This window comes from Strix uralensis, chromosome 5 (assembly GCF_047716275.1).
Source record: "Strix uralensis isolate ZFMK-TIS-50842 chromosome 5, bStrUra1, whole genome shotgun sequence".
NCBI classification, from domain to species: domain Eukaryota; kingdom Metazoa; phylum Chordata; class Aves; order Strigiformes; family Strigidae; genus Strix; species Strix uralensis.
The window spans coordinates 17,360,630-17,382,171 of record NC_133976.1 but is presented as its reverse complement, the minus strand read 5'-3'; the positions used below and the strand labels follow the sequence as shown (position 1 = coordinate 17,382,171).

The 21,542-nt window shown below is 43.7% G+C and overlaps 1 protein-coding gene across 5 annotated transcripts in view; it reads left to right on the top strand.

Annotated features, from left to right (window-relative positions):
• Positions 1-21,542, top strand: part of CELSR1 (cadherin EGF LAG seven-pass G-type receptor 1) — a 177,289-nt gene that overhangs the window by 99,845 nt on the left and 55,902 nt on the right. For all 5 annotated transcript variants that reach the window (XM_074870040.1, XM_074870041.1, XM_074870042.1 and 2 more), the window contains exon 5: positions 360-448. In XM_074870040.1, the coding sequence (XP_074726141.1) occupies positions 360-448 (89 nt within the window). The remainder of the gene's footprint in view (positions 1-359; positions 449-21,542) is intronic.

Below are 21,542 nucleotides of genomic sequence, written 5' to 3'. Positions count from 1 at the left end.
AAAAACCTCAAAGTGCTGCTTTTAGCAGAAATGCAGAAAAATTCATATACAGTTTTACCTCAGTTGACCACTTCTGCAATAGCTGTATCTACCCAATGCATCTGCTACCACGTTCTGCAGAAGCATAATAAAAAATGACATAATTCACCTGAATGTGCCAGAAGCTATTTGTGCACCAAAATAATTCCATGGAACTGGGGTTATTTACTGTCTTGCAGGAAGAAAACCCAAATTCCTCCATGATGAAGTAAGATGACTGCATCCTGTGCCCAATGGGGGTCTCTCTGTGTTTCAGTTTAATGCAGAGCTAAGTTTGCAGTGATGTTGACTTACTTTTTCCCTTCTGCCTGCCCTTGCAGGGGAGACAACCACTACAGTGGCACCATTCGTTCCGGGGGGAGTTAGTGATGGGCAGTGGCACTCAGTCCAGGTGCAGTACTACAATAAGGTAAGACTAATTGTGTTGGTGATAACCCTATTATTTGTAAAGCAATAGAGGCATGGGTCATCTAGCTCTGACCTGATGTATGCAGGTGACCTGAATTTTATTTATTTAGCCAAGCACATTGCACAAATGGTACTGGTCTTGCTCACTTTGCCTGGGACAAAAATTCCCTGTGAGGGCTTTTCACTTTTGTTTTGGGAAGGCAAAAGCAGACCTAGTACGTTCTTTTCAGAAGTACTACCAGGGAAACCTTCAGGTACTTGGAAATATTTTAGTTTTCAGTTCTTTAAACCCTCACAAGTGACAGTTAAAACAACTGATTCACTGATTTGGATCTTTTTAAAGAATTGTGCAGTGTAGGAGCCTTCAGTGTAGCAACCGCAAACCACTAGTGTAGAATGTTCTTGAAGCAAAGGAAAATTCTTCCCTATAACTGTCTTTTCTTGTATAAAATAACAAGTTTAGCTAGCACAAGCTTCTCTGGTTTGGAAAATTTGGTTATTAAATGGCTGACACTTTTCAGTAATCAAGGGCTGTCTTACTAAATCATTTTTGTCTGCTATATAGAAAGATGCACTAGAGAAACGCAAAAAACGTCATTGTACGCAGTCCATGGCACTCAGAGGTGGGCTCTTGGGTCCCTGTCCCACAGCTGCACCCCTGGTAGCTGTCAAGAGCAGGTTCACTTTGAACCAAAGGCAGGGCCTTTGTGCAAACCAGCCATTTTGTGATAAACCAAAAAGTGGGCTTTTAGGGTGTACAGTGTCACTGTTTACAGATAGATGTCAGAGCTCTTCTATAATCTACAACAAAAATTAGAGAATTCATTTAGTTACTGAGAAGTGTTGCTTTTAAGTCTGACATGATAGCATTATGGGGGATTGGGTAAGGAAATAGAGGAGCATTGTTGGCTCTTAAAAAGGAAACAGGATACTGGTGTAGGAAGCTGAATGGAAGATGAAGGATTAAAATGATCAGCAGGTTCTTTATTTCCCAGCACTGCATCCTTTCATCACAGTTTGTGTAGCAGTTTGAATGGGAGGATTAAAATTTTCTTTCGACTCCTAGATAGGGTCTCCTAGCCTAAGGATATTTTGTTAAGGAAATAAAAACCTTTTTTATTAGTTATTTTATATTAAGAAAAAAATGTAAAACTTGTTTTATAAGTTTTGTACTTAATATCCTTAATATACTCTCTACTATTTGGAGCACAGAGAAATAGAAGAGAAACGTGGTGTGTCACCATGCATGCATCTGTGGATGCTGTGAGGCTCTTCCTTACAAACTGCAACATGCCATGTTTCCATAGTCTGCGTATTTCTTAGTGAATCACTTTAGCAGAGTAAACAGCACTTGCTGAGGCAGCAGAGGGACACTCCAGCTTTCCAGCTCCTTGGTGGATGAGGAGGGGAGGACACAGCTGCAGGGACAACCGCTGTAGCAGCTCGCTGAAGCGCTGCCAAGCAGATAAGGGGCCCAGGCAGCCCCAGGACGCTCTTTAAAAGGCAAAGAGATCTGACACGGATGTTAAAAATAAACCCCTGCCTCATTTTCAGGGCTTGTTGCTGTTCAAGCAGACTGGTAGGTGAGCCATGTTAGCAGCCTGTGTTTTCCTATCGTTAACACGTGCGCCCTGTCATCATTTTCCTCTTCTGCCCCAGTTTTTCAAAGGGGAATGAATCAGTCCCTGCTGCACAGGAGGAAACTCAGGACAGAGAGGGAGAGCAGAGGGCCCATGCCAGGAAACACCACTGACTTCCTTGCCTTTGCCACTCACATGACATAAAAGTGATGAAAAGCAGGGTCACTGTGTGGATAGCAGCACTGTGCCCTTTGCTGTCCATGTTAGAGACTGAGGTCATCACCTTCCCCTTAGCAGTATTTATTCCAGATTAAATTGTTAAATTTGGGCTGGCAGAGGGGAGCTCACAATATTGAGTAAAATGGCACAAGTAGGATATGCTAACCTATATGTATTTAGCGTGCTCTCAGGACTTTCCAGCATGTCTGAGAATTGCATATGTTGCACCAGCTCTTCAGCAGTGAAAGAAGGAGCGGGCGCAGTGGGGCAGTGGCAGCCGGAGGCAGCTCTGCAGGTCTGCCCACTGGGCTGCCCGCCGCACCCTACAGCAGGGTTGAGCCTTCACCTCAGCTGGTATTTCTTTGTAAAGCAGTTCCTTGGCTACTTCATGTTTTAACAAAGCTGGAAGTAAAGTTCCTGTGAGGAGGTTGAAGACAGAGATAATTTAAGGATTTGAGTTGTGCCAAGATAAATGGGATGCTATGTCTAAACTTGATGCAGCTAAGACGTGTGAATAACAGAGTACCCAAAACTCATGAGTTTGCTTAAATTATGTACTCATATTATTTTGCAGGTACTGCATCCTTCCACTCTTTCCAAAATCCTACCGCAGTGTCAGGTCCTTATCCCATCACTACTCAGCCCCTTTGCTCCACTTGAACACTGTGCAGCCTTCCTGAGCGGGTAGAGCTCCCCTGAGCCAGCTCCCTCCTCCCTGCCTCTGGCTCATGTTTGATCCCCACCGCCAGCCCCTTCTGCACTCCGCTCCCTCCTCTCTGCCTCCAGCTCACTCAGGCATTTTGCAGCAGCACCCTGTCCCTGGCGGCAGGGCCACAGGGGCTACCTCCACCAGCATCCCCACGGGGCTCCTTGCCCCTTCTTCTAGTCTGCTGTTTGCTTGGGGAGCTTCTGGTCTTTGCTCCTTTTCAGACACCTCTTCCCAATGCTGTCCATGGGAAATGCATACTTTGTCATCCCAGATACCTGTAGAGATCCATTTTATTAATTTGACTATGTCTCACATTAAAAAGCCCTTAATGAGGTATTCATACCTGCTCGCTCTTATCCCTCACTCGTGTCGAGTTGCATCTCCCTCCATCTGCCCTTTGCTCCATCAGCAGGTTTTCTTTATTTAATAAATATGATCACCTTTGCCTATGCATTCATCAGTCCCTTCCTGTGTCACTTGTGTTATTCTTCTTATTATTCTTATTCTGTTTCTTATTCTTCTTACTCTGTTATTCTTCTTATTATTTGCACTCCTACAGCTGAGTGCTTCCAGGCTGCTCGTCCTGCTACTGGGGTCATTACAGCTCTGCCTGTCCTCTTCCTACCCCCCACTGTGTCCTTGGGCAGTGACAGGCTTCTTCGTGCTGGACTTTTTCCTCCTGCTTTGGAAATGTGAGATGTGTTGGGGTGCAGGTTGAAATAAACAGCAATTCAAAAATTTCCTGTTGCGCTCACAGCAAGTGTTTGGGGTCAGGTACTCTCTTAGCTTCATTCTTCTTTCCCAGTTCCTTTTTTTGTTAAGCTCTTTAAAGTACCTTTTTAAAAACTAAGCTAGAAATCGTTCAGTTCATTTCCTTCTTTCTGCATTTGTACAGCATCTAGCAAGAAAAAAAAGGGTTCGGTCTTCTTTGGAGCTTTTAGATAATGCTATAATTCACATATGGAATATTAGATTTCATCACAGCTGAGGTTAATTTTTCATCTTTAGTTTTTGAGGAGAATGACTAACAGGCTTTGATACATAATCTAAATCACTTCAGTCCAAAGCAAATTTTCATAGATGAGTTTTTACAGCTCTGAAAGCTGTTCCTGCAATCCAAGTTGATTGTGGTCGGATATGACCAAAGGTTGAGTGATTTTTGGCATCTCAGCTCTGTGGACGATATTTGGCTGAGCATCAGTGGAACTTGGACTCCAGGAGTGGGTGACTTGGATGCAGGGGGCAGCTCTGGTGGGAAACTTCTACAGCAATTTCCTTAACGTGACACACAGTTTGGTCATTGCTGCCACCCTGCACAAAGTCATTTTGGTAATAACAATAATGAAATAAGAAGTTGGTGTAGAAGTGACTCCTGTAAATTATTTTTTATACTCAGCTTAGAAGTGATGTGCTTGGTAATATTTAGTGTTGTTGAAAAATGTTGTTTTATATTTAACTCCATATCAGGAGTGTCCCCTGCCGCTTCGGGACAAACGCTGGAGCCTCATTGGTAAGAGGTGAGTCCAGAGCCAGCTTTGTACCACTGTGTTTGCAGAGAAGGATCAAACCAATTCTCTGTCACCTCAAGTATTTGATGCTTTCTCACAATCCTGTTACGTGCAGGCACTGTAATACGTTGCAGTAATGAAACAGATTGTATCAGAGGAGGAAGGGAAGCAATGTCGTTTCATTTACCATGTAGTGATGGAAATGGATGTCTCCTCCCCTGGTAACAGCTGGCACACTTGGTTTCAGTGGAAGTGCCTAAGGGAAGCACATGAATGTTGTTTGTACTAAGGAAGTGTTGGCTCTGTATTGAATTTCTGAAAGAGAAAACACCAAGGGAAAGGAATTAGTAGCTGTAAGAGAGCAGAAGTGAACTAGGAGAGTTTTATAACCATTCTCTTGTTTCAGTTGTGTATTAAAAGTCTTGTCAGCTACCAAGTAGCAAGGTATCAGTTTACCTGTTAGCAATGTTACTTGCAATTATAGATGTTTGCTGACAGTGGGGGTAAGGCAGGGAGGAAAGCTACTTGCTGACGCTGTTAGCTCAAACACATTATCTTCTGGGATCATGATCTTGTAGCCATTATAATCAATGAGAGGTATTAAATTAATGGTGACCTGTGTGTGACCTGCTTTCTCAAGAGGTATATATATTGATAAGAAATTCGGAAGAAATGGGATTTTTAAAAATTATTTTGGAAGGAAAGGTGGGAGAAGGGGGAAGATTTCAGCCTGGCAAATAAAACTGATAAAAACCAGCAGAAACAACCTGCTGCTTGTTCACAGGATAGCTGGTGTAAAGGGCAGCAGTGATGTGAGCTGCTCTCTTAGCCTTTGTAATGTGCTTCCTTTCCACATGATGAGAGTGCGGTTATCCTCTGATGGAGTTTGGTCCTTATCCTTTGGCTCTTCTGAGGCTGTCAGCATGAGTGACGGTTAATAGGTTTAGCCATGCTGATATTTGTTTGGAATAGGAGCAAAACCACCAGGCTGTTTGATTGTAACGATACTCAATATCAGTAATAGCACATGAACTATGTTGCATTCGTTGTACATACAGCATCGTGTATGGTTGTAGGCAGTGCTTGGGACAGGATATTTTAATGAGCCCAGCAGTGGGTAGTGTTTTTAATTAAGTGAAAACATCAAGCCACTCTCCCAAACTTCTGATAGAAATGCAGTTTTGTTCAGAATTTGAGATATACCATCAAATTTATGTTAATGTTTTACCTGACTCATTACCTCAGGGTAGAATTCATCATTTGGCACAAGATAAAAATGTTTTGCGTATAGACATGTTCCATTAATTATAGAGGGCATGTGCATGTATATTTATATACTGTGTATCTTATACTTATGTACTGTGTTACTTATACCTATATGGCATCAGAGTTGCTTAAGGACATTACTGTTCTGTAGGCAGAAGCTCCTTCTGCATCTGTTTAAGGGACCACAGGATAATTTTACCTATGACAGAAAAGAAGAGAAGAGAAGAGAAGAGAAGAGAAGAGAAGAGAAGAGAAGAGAAGAGAAGAGAAGAGAAGAGAAGAGAAGAGAAGAGAAGAGAAGAGAAGAGAAGAGAAGAGAAGAGAAGAGAAGAGAAGAGAAGAGAAGAGAAGAGAAGAGAAGAGAAGAGAAGAGAAGAGAAGAGAAGAGAAGAGAAGAGAAGAGAAGAGAAGAGAAGAGAAGAGAAGAGAAGAGAAGAGAAGAGAAGAGAAGAGAAGAGAAGAGAAGAGAAGAGAAGAGAAGAGAAGAGAAGAGAAGAGAAGAGAAGAGAAGAGAAGAGAAGAGAAGAGAAGAGAAGAGAAGAGAAGAGAAGAGAAGAGAGAAACATACTATCACTGAGTGCCTGATTTGCAGTACAGTAATTCTGGGGGATGGAATGAACAAATCCCTGAATGACTCACAGAATGACTCACAAAAGTAATGACTATAAGACTATAAGACCGGGCAGTGTGTGTGTGGGATCCTTCTCCATGGTCAGGAGGTGTAAAATGATGGGTGCCTCAGAGAGCGTCTATTGTAGTGGTCACTTAACCCTGCAGGCTCCTAGGATGAGATATTCAGGACAGGCATTACCCTTTTTCCATAACTGGGCTAAGGTTTCTTCTCATATTTGGTAATCGATAGTAAGCTGCCCTTCTTTCACTCCTTCTTTGCATGTCTTTAGACTGAAGAGTGCCGCGGTTGTTGTTTCAAATGCTTGACTGTCTTGGGAGTAGCCCACCCTTTCACAGCGGTTACAGTTAGCAGGGACCTTCTGCTTTCCATCCCAGAGCACTTCCCACTCAGCAGAGCCCAACCCTGTATTTAGCCTGAAGACAGATGCTGGAGAAAACAGGCAAATTCTTCAGTTAGAGATAAACTTAAAAGAAATGAGGGCTGCTTAGGACTGATCTTTGGTGCATGGTGAATTCAAAGCACAGGAGGTGCATTGCCCTAAATCAAACTCACATATGCTTTTGAAAATCTCCTGCCTGTAGTAAGTGATGGTTTCTCTTGAGTTAACTGGCCTTCATCTGGGGCAAGCTGGAGCTTGAGTATCACCGAAGACTGAGCTAATGCTGTAGAGACTTAGCTCTCATCCCACTCACACACTAGAATTTGCCAGTACCTTTCCTTCCCAGGGAGGATCTATCCCTCCCCCATGACTGAAAGCTGTTTCCAGGTGCCAAAACACCCTCTATTTCAGTGCCAAGTCCCATGCTGTAATTGATTTTCCGTACCTTGGGTGCGTGCTGCAGCTCTCCCCTTGTGCTTGCTCAGCTGGCGGGTGAGTGGGTGGGAAGGCAGCGTTCTCCCTCACCTGTGGGTTCCTCGTCCGAAGCTGATCCCAAAGGGTTATTTAACCGTGCCTGTACGGCTGTGCTATGGCACCAGTAGAGCTTACCATTTTGAGTCTGTATCCACGAATCCTCCATACGTGGATCACTGGTAGTGCCCCAGACTGGCCATTGATGCCAGGAGGTATCATATGTCTGGGCAAAACCAACCAGTTCTGTATCTGGGGAGACCTCAGTGTGCCCGTTTTCTCGTGAGATCTGAGTGACGGCTCTCCAGTGCTGCTGGACAGAGTTTGTGTGCCCTGCTGGGCTCCAGATGAAGCTGGGGGTAGCTGAGGCTCTTGAGGGTGATGTGGATTTGGGACTGCTGCCAGCTCAGGTAGACTTGGGAGGAATCTCCTTGCAACAGAGGAACAGATCCCATCTGCACTTGTTTGGGACTCAGGGGATGAAGTGGAAGGAGGAACAGGGTCATGGAGGAAAAGCCAGGAAGAAAAAAGCAGCCCTGGGCTAGATCAGGGCTTCATTTGCTGCTGTTCCTGTAGTTAGTCAGGCAATATGTTGGTCAGAAAGAGGAATGTCATATGGGAGCTCTGTGAATATAGATGCCTGAAGAGACACAAATTGAGAGCATACCTATTGGAAGATAATATCTGTCAATGCTCTTACTGTCAAAATAGAATGAAAAACATCTGCAAGTCTGTTCCAAACCACCCACCTTCACTCCATGAACACTCTCCATCTCCATGTGCAATTTGTGTCATGTCCAAGTGTACTGGTTTTGGCTGGGATAGAGTTAATTGGCTTCATAGTAGCTGGTATGGTGCTATGGTTTGGATTTGTGACCAAAATAGTGTTGATAACACAGGGATGTTTTAGCTAATGCTGAGCAGGGCTTATACAGCATCAAGGCCTTTTCTGCTCTTCAGGCTGCCCCACTAGTGAGTAGGCTGAGGGTGCACAAGAAGTTGGAAGGGGACACAGTTGGGACAGCTGACCCCAACTGACCAGAGGGGTATCCCATGCCATATAATGTTGTGATCAGCAATAAAAGCTGGAGGGAAGAATGAGGAAGGGAGGACATTCGGAGTTACAGTGTTTGTGTTCCCCAGTAGCCGCTGTGCATGATGGAGCCCTGCTTTCCTGGAGATAGCTAAACACCCGCCTGCCGATGGGAGGTGATGAATGAATTCCTTATTTTGCTTTTCTTTCATGTGCAGCTTTTGCTTTACCTATTAAACTGTCTTTATCTCAACCCACAAGTTTTCTCACTTTTACCCTTCTGATGCTCTTCCCCAATAACACCAGGGGAGTGAGCGAACAGCTGTGTGGGGCTTAGCTGCTTGCCAGGGTTAAACCATGATCCTAAGCAAGAAATAAGCACTTTACAGCAGGCCTGGTGTTCAGCAGCTTCAGGATAAAGGCTTTCTATAAGGGAGAGGAGCAAAGACCTTGAGATGAAAATGGAAACATTTTACAAATTGCAACATCTACCTGGCAAACTTGGAGATGTAAAGGGAAGGTTGTTGGGTGTTGGTTGGTTTTTTTTTTGAGGGGGGTGTCCTATTTTCTAAATGAAGCAGAAAAATCAAGCCAGTTTCTTTGCTTGAAAGACTTTTCCACACAGGTGCCTTCCAGAACTCTACCAACTTCTGGTCTAGGAAAAGGAACAGTGTGAGTAAATGTACAGACTTGACAGAAAGCCCAGTGAACCCACTGAGCCCCCAAGGGAGACAAGAGTGGGGCAGCAGCAGTCTTGTGGGGCAGCTGCAGAGGTGGTGGGAACAGGGCCCACCAGCAGATGCGGAAGGGGCAGCTGAACACTGCAGCAAGGATGGCAAGAATTTACCTTAGGTGTGTGATGTTTCTTGCTGGAGCGTGCCTTGTGCATATGGAGCACCTGCTTCAGCTGACCACGTGGTGAGCATAAGCTCTTGGATTCAGTCTTGTACAACCCCTGCATTTTCTTATACTCTTACACACATTATGCCTGTCACTCATTAGCGGAATTGTCTTTAGGATTATCTTTATAGCAAATCTCTAACATTCATCACTGTCTTTGTTTTACTAGAGCCTCTGTTTTGATTCTGGGAGCCTGGGTCATGCAACTGCCTAGCAGTGGCCAGAGGCAGAGGACTTCTGAAGGACTTGAGGATGCACATGCAAAACTTCACTTTTAAAAACTCAGGTCCACCCCTGTTCTCTCACCCAAGAGCTGGCTGGGACCACATTTCATCTAGCCACCAGTCACTGGAAGGGAGACACAGCCATACCCTTAAAGTCAAGACCTACAGGGCTGCGTGCTGGAGTGCTCATGGGCACCTGGAAGCTCAGCAGGCACTTGTGTTCCCCCACTGAGCGCAGGCAGGACCTGCCCTTTAATCCAAACCCCTTGCATAAGCACAAGCGTCATGGGCAGTCGCAGGCAGTGGGAGTGGTGCCTGTCTGTGTTGGAGAGGTTAATGTAGCACTTTGTTTTGAATAGGGTGGGATGAAATACAGCAACCTCTGAGTGTCTGCTGCGGAGACAAATGCAAGTCCTGCTGGCTACAGCACACGTGCCCCTGCGCCAGGTGCCTGTGGAGCTGGCAGATAGGTTATCTCATTTCCTTCTGAAAACATAGACCCTCTCTGGTGATGACAAATTCACCTGTTGTGGAAATATATTTATACAGGACCAATAATTGATTTTGCCACTTCGCCTTGAAAAAAAAAAGGTAGATATCAACATTTTAGTGAAACTCAGATTGTGACAACTGTGCCAAAAGACACAGATGATACTGGTTACTGCTTTCTCTCCTATAAAGGGAACTAATTCTTGTTAGAAGTCCTGGGTTCACGGTGCTCCATGCCCCTAGGACTGACAGGCAAACAGGAGTATCATGCAGCAGCTCAGCACAGGCTTCCCCGTGCCACCCCACTGCCACACTCCCATTCCAGCACAAAAACTTTGTTTGCTCAGCTCTCGGTTTCCCTGCTGAGCCTGCCAACGAGGCTGCCAGCGCCACGGGTGATTTATGAGGCGGGCACATGCCTGCAGCTGAATAGGGATTGCCAGCTCCTTGGAGAAAAGCCACATAGCTGCCACCAGCTAGGCATAACTTTTAGTTATTGGATGCAAGGTGAAAGACTTTGCCCTGAAAGTATCCAGGACACCATTCAGTATCATTTACTTCTTAATCTGAATGGTCAGGAAAAGTGGTTGGCAATTCAATTCTCAGATAGGTATTATGTATTACACCCTGTGCCAGGGAGCACTTTTTGCACCAGAGCATGATTGCCCCTGCCGAGTGCTGCGGTTTGTAACTCGGTTGGAAAAGACAGACCCCAGCAGAATGCAATTAGTAAAAAAGGCTGGGTATAACTTATGCAAATGTCTATCATTCGTGACATCTGAGCAGACATAATTGCGATCTGAGGGGAGACTTTCTGAAGTTAATCCTCCCGGTGGCTTCCAGACTAATTTGTTAAGGGATTGAGGGAGATTTTCTAAATAAACAATGCAGTTGTTGAAGATTATGATAATGCCACTGTTGATCAGATGTGAGCCCTGCCACAGTTTGGATTTTGCTGGCTCTGAGTGACTTGCTGTGTTTACAGTGTCCGTGATCAACACAGGCCCGCTCCAGCATTGCTTGGCATTGTCTGGTGAAGCAAAATGCGGAACATTAATTGCAGTGTTAAGCAAATATTGGGGGGGAAGGGGGGGGGGGGGTGGTGTGCAGGGTACTGTAAATACCAAAAATGTCATGTAGTTAGAAACAACCTACTTCTCTGGGCATATCTTTCCTGGAAGAAATACAATTTCATGGATCTGCATTTTCCAAACCTAAATTCATAATATCTCTAAGAAATGCCAGTATAGCTTTTAAAGTCTCTCTCAAGCGTGCAAGGCAGAAAGCATGTTAAAATTTAGTGCTTCCTCTTAAAAAAAATCACGTATTCTTATTTAAGATTTAGCCATATTTCTAATTTTATCATTTCCTGATCACCCATCTCATTGTGAATATTCAGTAGTGGAAGGTACTGCAAGGTTGTAGAGGCCAGTGGTGTCACAGCGAGGAGGAGGCAATGGACAGTGCTAACTTCCAGCAGAGCACTGATGGTATGCTTTCCTTCTGTGGCATTTTCATGGGATCAAAAGTTCTGCTATAGCTTAAGCACAGGAAAGCTTGCAGGACACCAAAACCACAGGGAGCATAACCACAGTCAAGCTGTTAGCTGTGGTTTTGAGAAGGACTTATCTGTGGTTACCTCTGTAAGTGTGGGGCCTCTTCTTCACAGAGAAGGTTGCCAAGGTTTCTTCAGTTATACAAGGAAGAAAAGCAACTCCAGTGAAAAAGTCACTTTCTTTGCTAGCCACAACCAAAATTTTTGACCAGCATCCTGAGGGACATGCATGTTTCATTTACTTTTCAACTCAAGAGTTCAAGGAGTTTTTACTGAATCACCAATATTGTCAGCCAGATGCAGGTTATGATAGTTTTTTCACAACTTTCTTACAAGAACAAAAGTTATTATATCATCAGATTATTGTGGTTTTTGGTGGTCAGGCTTGTATACTTGTGAAGCATGCAGTAAGTAGTGCTGGAGGCACATGTACAGTATGAGGGTATGAGGAATTTGTGGCTATGCGTTTGTGTTATTTAGCTGTACTATGTATTTTTGGTGCTAGTAGGCATGGCCATTTAGAAAACCTAGCTATTAAAATTGCAAGCAGCTAAAGGAAGGGAAAGAAACTAGATTTTCCATTGCTGAATGCACGCCAGGGTTTTACATTTGAAGTTCGAAACGTTGTTCTAGTCAAACACATAAAATATGTTCCTCGTGTCTGAATACAAAACATGTCATTTCCTACATGCTCAGAACTCAATTTTTTAAATGCCATGAGAAAAGGTAATCTCTGCAAAAATAATTCAGTTTATGAGTCATTTCCTGGCATTCTGGCTGAAGATTCAGAGACTGCCATCCTTGCTGAGACCCAATTCATCTTCTTCCACCCAAATACAGAGGAGTATCATCAATGAAAGTCCTAGTCTAGATAAGACCATAGATTTGATATATAGAAACTGAAGCTTGACAGATTTTGATTAGAAATAATATATAGTATTGTTAATAGTGAATGTATATGTTCTGTGTGATAATCTGCCCACAGTTCTGGTGGTCTCACTGTCCTTTGAAATCTTTAAATCAAGCCAATATTTCCCTTTCTAAAAGAAAATTTTAGCTCAGGTGCAAGCCAAGTTATTGAGGTAGGACTAACTCGGTGATGTTCTGAGGTTGTCTTAAGGCAAAAGGCTGATTAAATATTAAGATGAGTCCTTTCCGTCCATGAAGTGTGGCAGGATCCTGTGCAAACCCGTCTCGAGCTCCAGCCTGCAGTATCAAAGGTGGGAAGCAGAGAGCCAGGAGGTCAGGAGAAGTGTTGCTGCACATTTGCCCTGTTCTTACGGTCTTCCATGACATCTGCTTCTTCCTCAGCAGGACTTTAGTCTGTCCTGTGGCAACCATTTACATTCCTAACATCTGAAAAGCACCGAAAGGCTGCCTGGCTAATATTTACTTTTTCTTGGTCCTGCTCAGACATGGTTGCTGAGCCCTTGCAGGTGTTAGTGGGTGTGATCTGCCCTTGCAGAACAGGCACATGTGAGCCTGGACTTTAAAAGTCCCTCCCTGCAATTCCACCGATATTTATTCATGCGGATTTCAATTAGTAGTAATTGTTTTTGTTGATTTTTTGGTTTTTTTTCTGGTAGAGAGTAAGTGTGAAGTGATTGATATCTGGGAAAGGAAATCAGGATTCGGCGGCAGAGCGACATTCCATTGTCTTGACACGAAATAACAAATAACTCTAAATCTGTGTCTCGGGAAATGAAAGTGTAAAGCAGTGAAAGTCATTTGGAGGTCATTGATATCCAAAGTGTGTCCTTCTGCCCAGACCTGAGTGGCTCAGCTCTCCCTGACAGTTTTGAGAAGTCCGTCAGGCGGCTGGGGAAGAGGAGGGCAAGTGTGTACCCATACTTGTCTCTTTCTCTCCTCCGCCTGCCTTTGGAAGTGTTGTTCTCACAGAGTTTGCAAACACCACCTGAAGACACTCATTGTTCTGGCAGTGATTTTTTTAATGCAAATGCAAACAGTAACTTTTCAGAAACCATCCCCAGGGTTTTCACTCTGCGGGTTACAGTAGGGACCATGTAGTGTCAAAACCAACCCAAGCCCCTGCTCTTCTGGAAGCCTCATCCTCAGCAAGGCTGCTCAGTGCTTAGTCCTCTTGCTCCTCCCAAGACTTGTGTGCCCAGTTACAACGCTGCCACTTCTAGGTCTATGCCCACCCCAGACCTGAGCTGGGTCTCAGCTGCATGGCTTTCCTCATGGTGTGGGGCTCTCAGATCACCCTGGGGAACCTGGCACCCAATGGTGCTGCTTGGGCCCAGGTATGCTCAAGCTGTTTTAACACCTCCATGCAGCAAAACTCCTTGGAGGTTTAACGGCACCTCCCAAAATGGTGATTTTCAGCTTCTCCTGAAGGCTGAGGAGATGCGAGGGACCTCTGTGAGAGCTGGCAGAGTCTGAATGGCTGTTGGGCTCATCATAAGGCCCTGAGGACAGTGCTTGAAGGCTTGTGCGGTGCAGCACAGCCTGGCAGGGCTTCTGCAGACCCGGTGGAGTCATTGAAATGGCACCTCAGGAATTTGGTGCAAGTTCTTTGAAGTGCACTGTTATCTCCATTTAATCACACAGTAAATCTACAGTAGCTCACTGATTTGCAGTAACTTTTCAGGTATTTTGCATCTGTCTGTGTAGTGAAAGGAAGCAGCACTTTGCAATTACCTGGCCATGCAGGGTCTCTGTGTACCAGGAGAGCCTCACAAAGATCCAGCCATGGCAAGAGTGGCTCATAGAGCAGTGTGGGATTCCTGGATTTTATAGACACAGTTGTGTCCCCATCACCCACGCTGAGTAGCAGTTTGCTTGGCAAGGTGTCACCAGGCATGAGTCCAAGGAGGAGGAGGAGTTAGTTGCTGTGAATAAGTGTCACACTGTGCTATTTCTAGGTATTTCTTGGACTCTGACAGCAATAACATTTGCAGCCTGGATGCAAAAGTCATAAAACATACAAGATTTATATAAAGCTGAAAATATTTGAGAGTGATACTTTGGCAGGTAGACAGGGACAAATGGGAAAGGGAGAAGGGTTTGCTGAAGGACAGTATGTGAGAGGAGAGCATGTGAAGGTGAACAAGGATGTTCTTCCAGCATCCTTCATGTGTTCTCCTCTTCCAACTCTCCAAGGATGCTGGAGGAGCATCCTTGTTGGTGAAAGGGTTGGTGGAAGGGAGGGAGGCAGCAAAATATACAGAAAAAGTGTTCAGAGGGCAGAAGAGGGTGGGGAGAAGGCGCATCAGCCACAGGGGCAGATCAGAAGGGAGAAGAGGGCTGCAGAGGGCGGACAAGGGGACCCGCAGCAGCAGAGCACCATGGTGAGTAGTGTCTCCCACATGGAAAGCTGAATGTTGTCTTGAGGAGTAGGCATGGTCTCTTGGCAGCCAAAACATGTCCTTTTTGCTGTGTCACTGATTCAGCATCAAAGACTTGAGAAGCATCTGGGAATACAAATTGGAGGATAAAATTTCCATTTGCAGACAGGGAAAACTCATTTTTCCCATCAGCACTACAGCAGCCTTTGCCAAAATTAGTCAAATCCAATAATATACCCTTTGTAGGAGCTGGACAATATTTGTGAAGATACTGGTCACACTCTGTGGAGGGAAGGAGCGTGTCTGGATGCTGTGTACATATACCCATGGCTTTTCACAGCCTCGCCATGCCTTTGCCACATGGTGGGACAGGAGGGCTGCTCCCTGACTCTGCCCTACCACTGAAAGAGCAGCAGCAATTTGGGCAGTGCCAGGTCTCATAGCTGTGCTGAAAGCCTCCTGCTTTGAATATCAAAGTTTAGCCTCTGGATTTGGCTGTGAAGGAGATAACAAATCAGGCTAGTAAAACTTGCTTGACTTTGTGGCCTAGCCTGAATCCTGACTATTGGTGTTGCAGGGAGTATGTCTAGGAAAAAGAACTGGTCTGGTGGCTTTTCAGAATTTGCATTTTTGACTCACTAAGAGGAAGCTTTTCGGTTTTCCTTTTCACTGTCACAGGCTCTCATGTTTCTCTACAGACTCGAGCCAAGTTTGTATAAAGAAACGCCATTAAAATATTCAGGGAATAAAGGGGATACATACATCAAAGGAGTAAGGGGTTTATGTGAAATGATTTGTCCTGCCTTTCCCTGGTGACTAATCAAGATGTCTAAAAGATTCTCAGTTCTTCGCACCACCTTATTTTAAAGGTGCTCTGGAAAGCTATGGGGGGAAACTTTAAAAAGCAGAGATTAACATTAATGGTTTCTCTAATCTGGCCTATTTTGGAGTTTACCAATTGATCAGAACAGTCTGCAAGTCTATGCCACGGCACTAAGCTTCTCTGGCATTTCCTAGTCTCTCCCCCTGGGATTGCAAGTATGGTGCTTTCCCCATTTGTTTTTTCCTGTTTATTTATTTATTTTCCTTGCAGGGGGCCGGGCTCTGGCCACTTGCCTAGGGAGACTGCCACCACCATGGGCCCTTAATGAGCTTTTTGACCACTGAAGCAGCACAGCATCGCCTGGGAATCGGAGGGGTTTTCTCCCTTCCCCACGTCAGATAGCAGAGCAGAGGCCAGCGGGTTAACGAAGGAGCCAGGGCGGCTGGCAGGCTGCCTAATGAGCACCAGGGAGCTGGTGAGGGGGGACCCCAGTGGTGGCTGGAGCCCCAGCAGCAGCCTCCAAGTGGGACCTGCTGCCAGTTGCTCCATTTTTTCCCATTATTACTGTTACTGGAAGCATTAGAAAGCAAAGAGCCCCACAGGGTATGAACTTGAGGCGTTTTCCACCCAGCACTTTTGGGGGCGGTGGGGTCTGAACCAGCACATTAACAATGCAGAGGAGCGCTTTTTTTGTATTAAAAATAACTAGGAAACAGATTCTTTTTAACCTTTAACCACTCCAAACAGTCAATAAATCATTAGCTACTGATTAACAAAAACAGAAGGGTAACTTATTGTCTGCTAGGCAAACTCTTGGAAGCACTGAAAGGCTGGCGCTGACTTCAGGATGGCTTTTCTTTTTACACATTTGCACTTATTAAAAAGACAAACAAGCCAAGGTCTGCATATTAAGCTATGACACACAAAGCATTTTGCTAAAAGACCAACTTTCTGAAATAGATATATTTTTTAATGTGTACACTGAGCTGAGCAAATGCAGTATTTACAATATGCAACATTGTATCTGTCCCCCAAGAAAACAGGCCTCTTTGTGCCAAGATTAAGGAGGTGGGTTGTGTCTCATCTGCAAGGGTTCCCTGTTTGTGTTCCCAACATTTTGGCCGTGCTTACACTCTGCTGCTGAATCGTCTCCTGAGCTCCTTCAAAAGACTCAATGGGGTGGCTAAAGCAGGCAGAAGTCCTTGTGGATGAGGTTCGGGCTGGGGAGTGCAGCTTTCAGTTCGAGCTCAGGGAATATCCGTGACATTGGAGCACTCTCCCATGGCCGACCAAAACCACTCTCCCTCCTTCCATCTGTGCGAAAAGTCAAGTGGCAATTTTTTATCTAAGAATGAAAGCTGGGAAAAGATTTTCCTGGTGGAGGAGATGTCTGTGGGATCTTTGGAAAAGCCATATTATCTTGCAGATTAACTAATACAACTGTGAGATCCAGGAATCTTGAGTGTCACCACAAACATTTGCACTTTGTAGTATTACATGTACGGTGTCTAGTCTTGTTTAATTCAAAGTAAGTGTACCAAAGATTGGACTATTTGCTTAAACTTCTCTAACAATTTTGCATCATGACTTTTGAAAATTGTAGTATTTATAATATAAAAATGTAACAGTTAAGTATTTAAGACAAAGCTTCCATTGTCCGTTAATCTGTATGTCTTCTCCATTCACTGTGCATTGTTAGACCATCTGTGTCTTTAATAAGTAACTGTGTGGACTCTTGCAGTTTAAATATTTACTTTAAAATCATAGAGGATCCAAATGAAACTGAGATACATGAGAAAATCTATGTCTGATGTTTTAAGTGGAATGGGAGTAGATTTGTGCAGTAGATTTGCAAACTATAAACAGATGTGTTTTGATGACCTTCTCTCCTCTATCTGGTCTCCATTTATAAAGCACACGTTAACAGATTAAGCTTCTCAGGGTTTTACATGCACCTGGGAGAATCTACATGTGTTTCTTTCTGTTGAAGTTGAGGGGAGAGAAGTCCAAACAGTTCACTGCTCCGTACTTGGTATTTCATCAAAATCAGATTTGGCATCGCTAGTCAAATACCTTCACGGTGGCGTTCTCTCACTGCAGTCTGAGGAAGTCACTGCAGGTGGCCAAAGGGAGTTACATGGCCTTTGCAACTTGGGAAGGTCTCACTGTTAACTCTGCTGTGGTCAGAGAGGGAGCTGGAATTTTCAAAGGACATCCTGGGAGACTGTCATTTCTGCAGTCGCAGCCTGCATGTGACTCTCTGGGCAAGGGAGAATGTCATGGGTTAGACACGAGATTTGAGATTGTCCACCCATCTATCAGAACCACTAATCTCCTTCATGAAAGCTCAGTGAGGCAAAGTTTCATGACATTGTGTACAGTTTTAGGTACTAATTGCCATTATTTGAGAAACATAAATGTGGTTTGTCTTGTTTTACAGATAGAGAGAAAGGTAGGTGCCTTCTGCTCTCACATGTGGATCCTGAGTCAGGGCTGCTTCCTTCTCTTCTCCAAGTGACTCTGTATGCAATTATAATGAGAAAACATAAGGGTCAGTACAACAAACACAACGTACTTTAATATGGGGTGCACAGAATGTCTGAAGAATCACTGTGAAGAATCATGGTGATAATGCACTGTGACACTCAGGGCTGCTTTTCTTCCCTTTTTTTTTTGAGTCCAGGATGAATCCACTTCTTCCACAGTTTGTTTAAGGGAGACCAAGTTCTCTCTCTGGCACTGTTTGGTACATCTTCTTGCTACTCACTTTTACAGCATGTGGTCTTTGAAGTTTGAATCCCAACCTCTTTCTGGACAAGCACTAAGTAAAAAGGCAGCCTTTAGGGTTAGGCAGCACAAGGTAGATTTTCAGCCTCATGAGCAGGAACTCAGTTACCTGACTTGCATTACCATTAATGGGGGTCCTGCTGGTAAATTCCTGTACACCACATTGCACATTCACTCACGAGTGCAGAATTGGCACAGCTAATGAAACTTGCCTTTTGGGTAGCATGGTGTTTCAGGAGATGAGTCTGACAGGCAGAAAGAACTGCTAAGTACCCAGATGAAAGTCTGTCTTTTAACTCCTTGAACATATTTCTAAAAGATAATAGTGTGAATTAATGCTGGTTAGTGTTAGCTGTTCCTACTGTTAGGGATCAGTCTTGCTCCAGTAGGATTCCATTGAGGCAAAGATCATGCCTGAAATGTAAACTTGTGCTGTCATTTAGTGTTGGCAACTCGCTTTCTTGTGTTTTCCAAGTACTGCTTACTGTTATTTATTTTCTTTCAAACGTAGGCCAGTCCTTTGCCAACACCAGCCTCTATAATCACAAACAAATTAAATTCTTTTTTATAATTTTTCCCCCCTGCTACTTTCCCAAAGATGCCCCCTCCTATTCACAAGCATTACCTCGTGATTTCCAGCCTACATTACTCATGGGCATCTTATACCCATTTGTTCTTGTACTGTGTCCATTGCAGTGATAGCATTTTCTCATTTCCAAAACCCCTCCCCAGCCTTTTCTTTGCTAGGCTAAACATGTCAAGTCCATTTTGTCTGTTTGATAAGGTAAGCTTTGCATTGTCCTGGCTGCAGTTCTGTGCATCTGCTCTAGTTGGAAGTTATTTTTAATAAATAAAATCAAAATTGTCCACAATATTCTATCCTGTTCAGTGTCATAAAATTTCCCTCATACCCATCTTTGCAACAACACACTGTTGTATTGCCTTTTTAACCTTTTAATCACACCATGGTTCATAGTTGTTTTGTAGTGAATAGTTATTTTTTCTTAATTTTCATCATTTATAGCTGATGGTCTCTGAGCCTGCAATAGGAATTCTTGTCATTAGATCCCAAGTTTCATGTTGCGTGATTAATTCTCTTTCTAGCACTCAACTATTCAAAGTGATTCTTTTTTTTAATGCATGATGCTCTAAATATCCTTTGCATCACCAGCAAACTATATTTAGTATTAATCAAAATATTAAATGAATAAAATCAGTTTCATGATTCAGTTCTGAAGGAACTCCTAACTTAGGCTCCCCCTGTTCCAGTCTTTTATTTATTTCATATTATTTCAGTTATAAAGTATTCCCTATGCTAGCTGCTGAGAAGATGAGTAGTGTAGTACTTGCCACATATAAGAGATAAAAGAGTCCATGTTGCATTAAATCACTCAGAAAATCTCTCTTTCCTTTCCCAGAAACATATTCTTTCATTTTGGGAAAAGTCTGTTCTGTCAAATGAGCCTTTAACATGGTCAGAAAATCACTACATCTTTGAAGCATGGTTTGAACTGCCAATAAGTCTCTTTTCATTCACTGGAATATTCCATTTCTTCTTCATCAGCTTATGGTTCTGTGTGGTCATCAGAGCCAAAGAGATGCTAGAGATCTGCACTGCAATGAACAATCAACATCTAGAGAAACACTTTGTGGTTTCTATGTTAAATAAAAGTAGAAAAAAAATCAATTTGCCACTGCAGCTAGTTGACTGTGAAGGAGCAGCTGCAGACTGCAGAGTCTCATCAGGTTGCAATCTTGATTAACATTGGGCAGATCCCCCCTGCCGCGAGAATAAATACCCTGCCTTTGTCGAGGCTCCCGTGTAAGAAACAATAGGTTATTTCAGTGAAGCACAAGAACGTAAATGTTAATCGAATCATTCCTCCAAATGAATAGAAGTAGCACCCAGAATGTAAACATTATAATTTTGGAAGGGAAGGCCTGCCTGTCAGTTGGTTAATTTTCTATGTATTTTTTCATTTACTTTGAAAAGCTGCTTCCTAACATTGCCATCATTGCATACAGTAACACTTTCATCACTGCAAATATGTATGCTTCCTGTCTTTCCAAACTAGGCAGTGGCAAAGTCCAGGGAGTATCGGAAAAAATAAAATCTACCTTAATATCACTCAAGAGAGGTCAAAACCTTATACTGTATAACTGCCAAACTATGTGATCACATTAGTTCTTGGTAGAGGAAATGGAAAATACTTTCCAACTGGAATTGACACCAGGAAATATCTTTTTTAAATGTTTTTTTCTACATTGGGATAATTAGCCTTAGAAATAAATCTGTATCTCTTTACAGATGATGAAAGTGACTTTAGGTATTTTAACAAATTATGTGTGTACAAGTGAAACAGAAAGAATAGGCATTTATCCCCTTACTGCTTCCTTGTTTGCTGTACAAATAAGGAATTTCAGTACCCAGTTGAGCAATATATGTTTTAAAGTGAGCGTACAGCAAACTACAGTGTGATGCCTAGCCATCTTCCATTTTTATATGGTTACAACTACTGTTGATCAACACATCATAAAAATATCTCTTGGCTTTCAGTTGTGCTGTATGTCTGGTCAGATCCTGGTGACTTTGCTCCTGTGGGGTGTCCCATTGCCTGTAGAGGAATGGCAGCAAAACCAGGGTAGTTCAGCTCATTGCTTCTCTTGTACCCATAAAGTCCTCAGAGGTCCTGCACCAGTGGTAGATTAGGAGTTTGTAGCTCTCTACAAACAGTAAACACGGAAAACTGTTTTCTTACAGAATTTGCTAGCTCTTCACTGAGGCTGCTATGCCTCATGATGCACAGTCATGATGCGCTTCTCCACTGGAGGAATCTGTCTCTTGAGTTTCTGCATAGCAGATATTATCTCCTGTCAGTCACACTGGGGTACATCTCATCAGTTATGAAATCAGTGGAGATGAAGGATGTACTTATGGTGGAGGCACAGAAGTTTGAGGATTGGATTCCGGGTGGCTTTTCTGTCTGTCGGGATCACCAAATTTCCCCAGTTGTTGGTAGGTGTGGAAGTGGGGAGAAAGACAACTGCCAGCAGGTTGATTAGCAGACTGAGCCCGTAACAATGGAGGTGTGAAACTGAGTCTGATAATTCTAGTTTTGTGGCCCATGTTCACCAGGGCACGTTGTGATTGGGTGGGCAGGAGTTTCCTACTGCCTGGGTGAAGCCAGCGATGAGGGAAAGCCAGAGCAT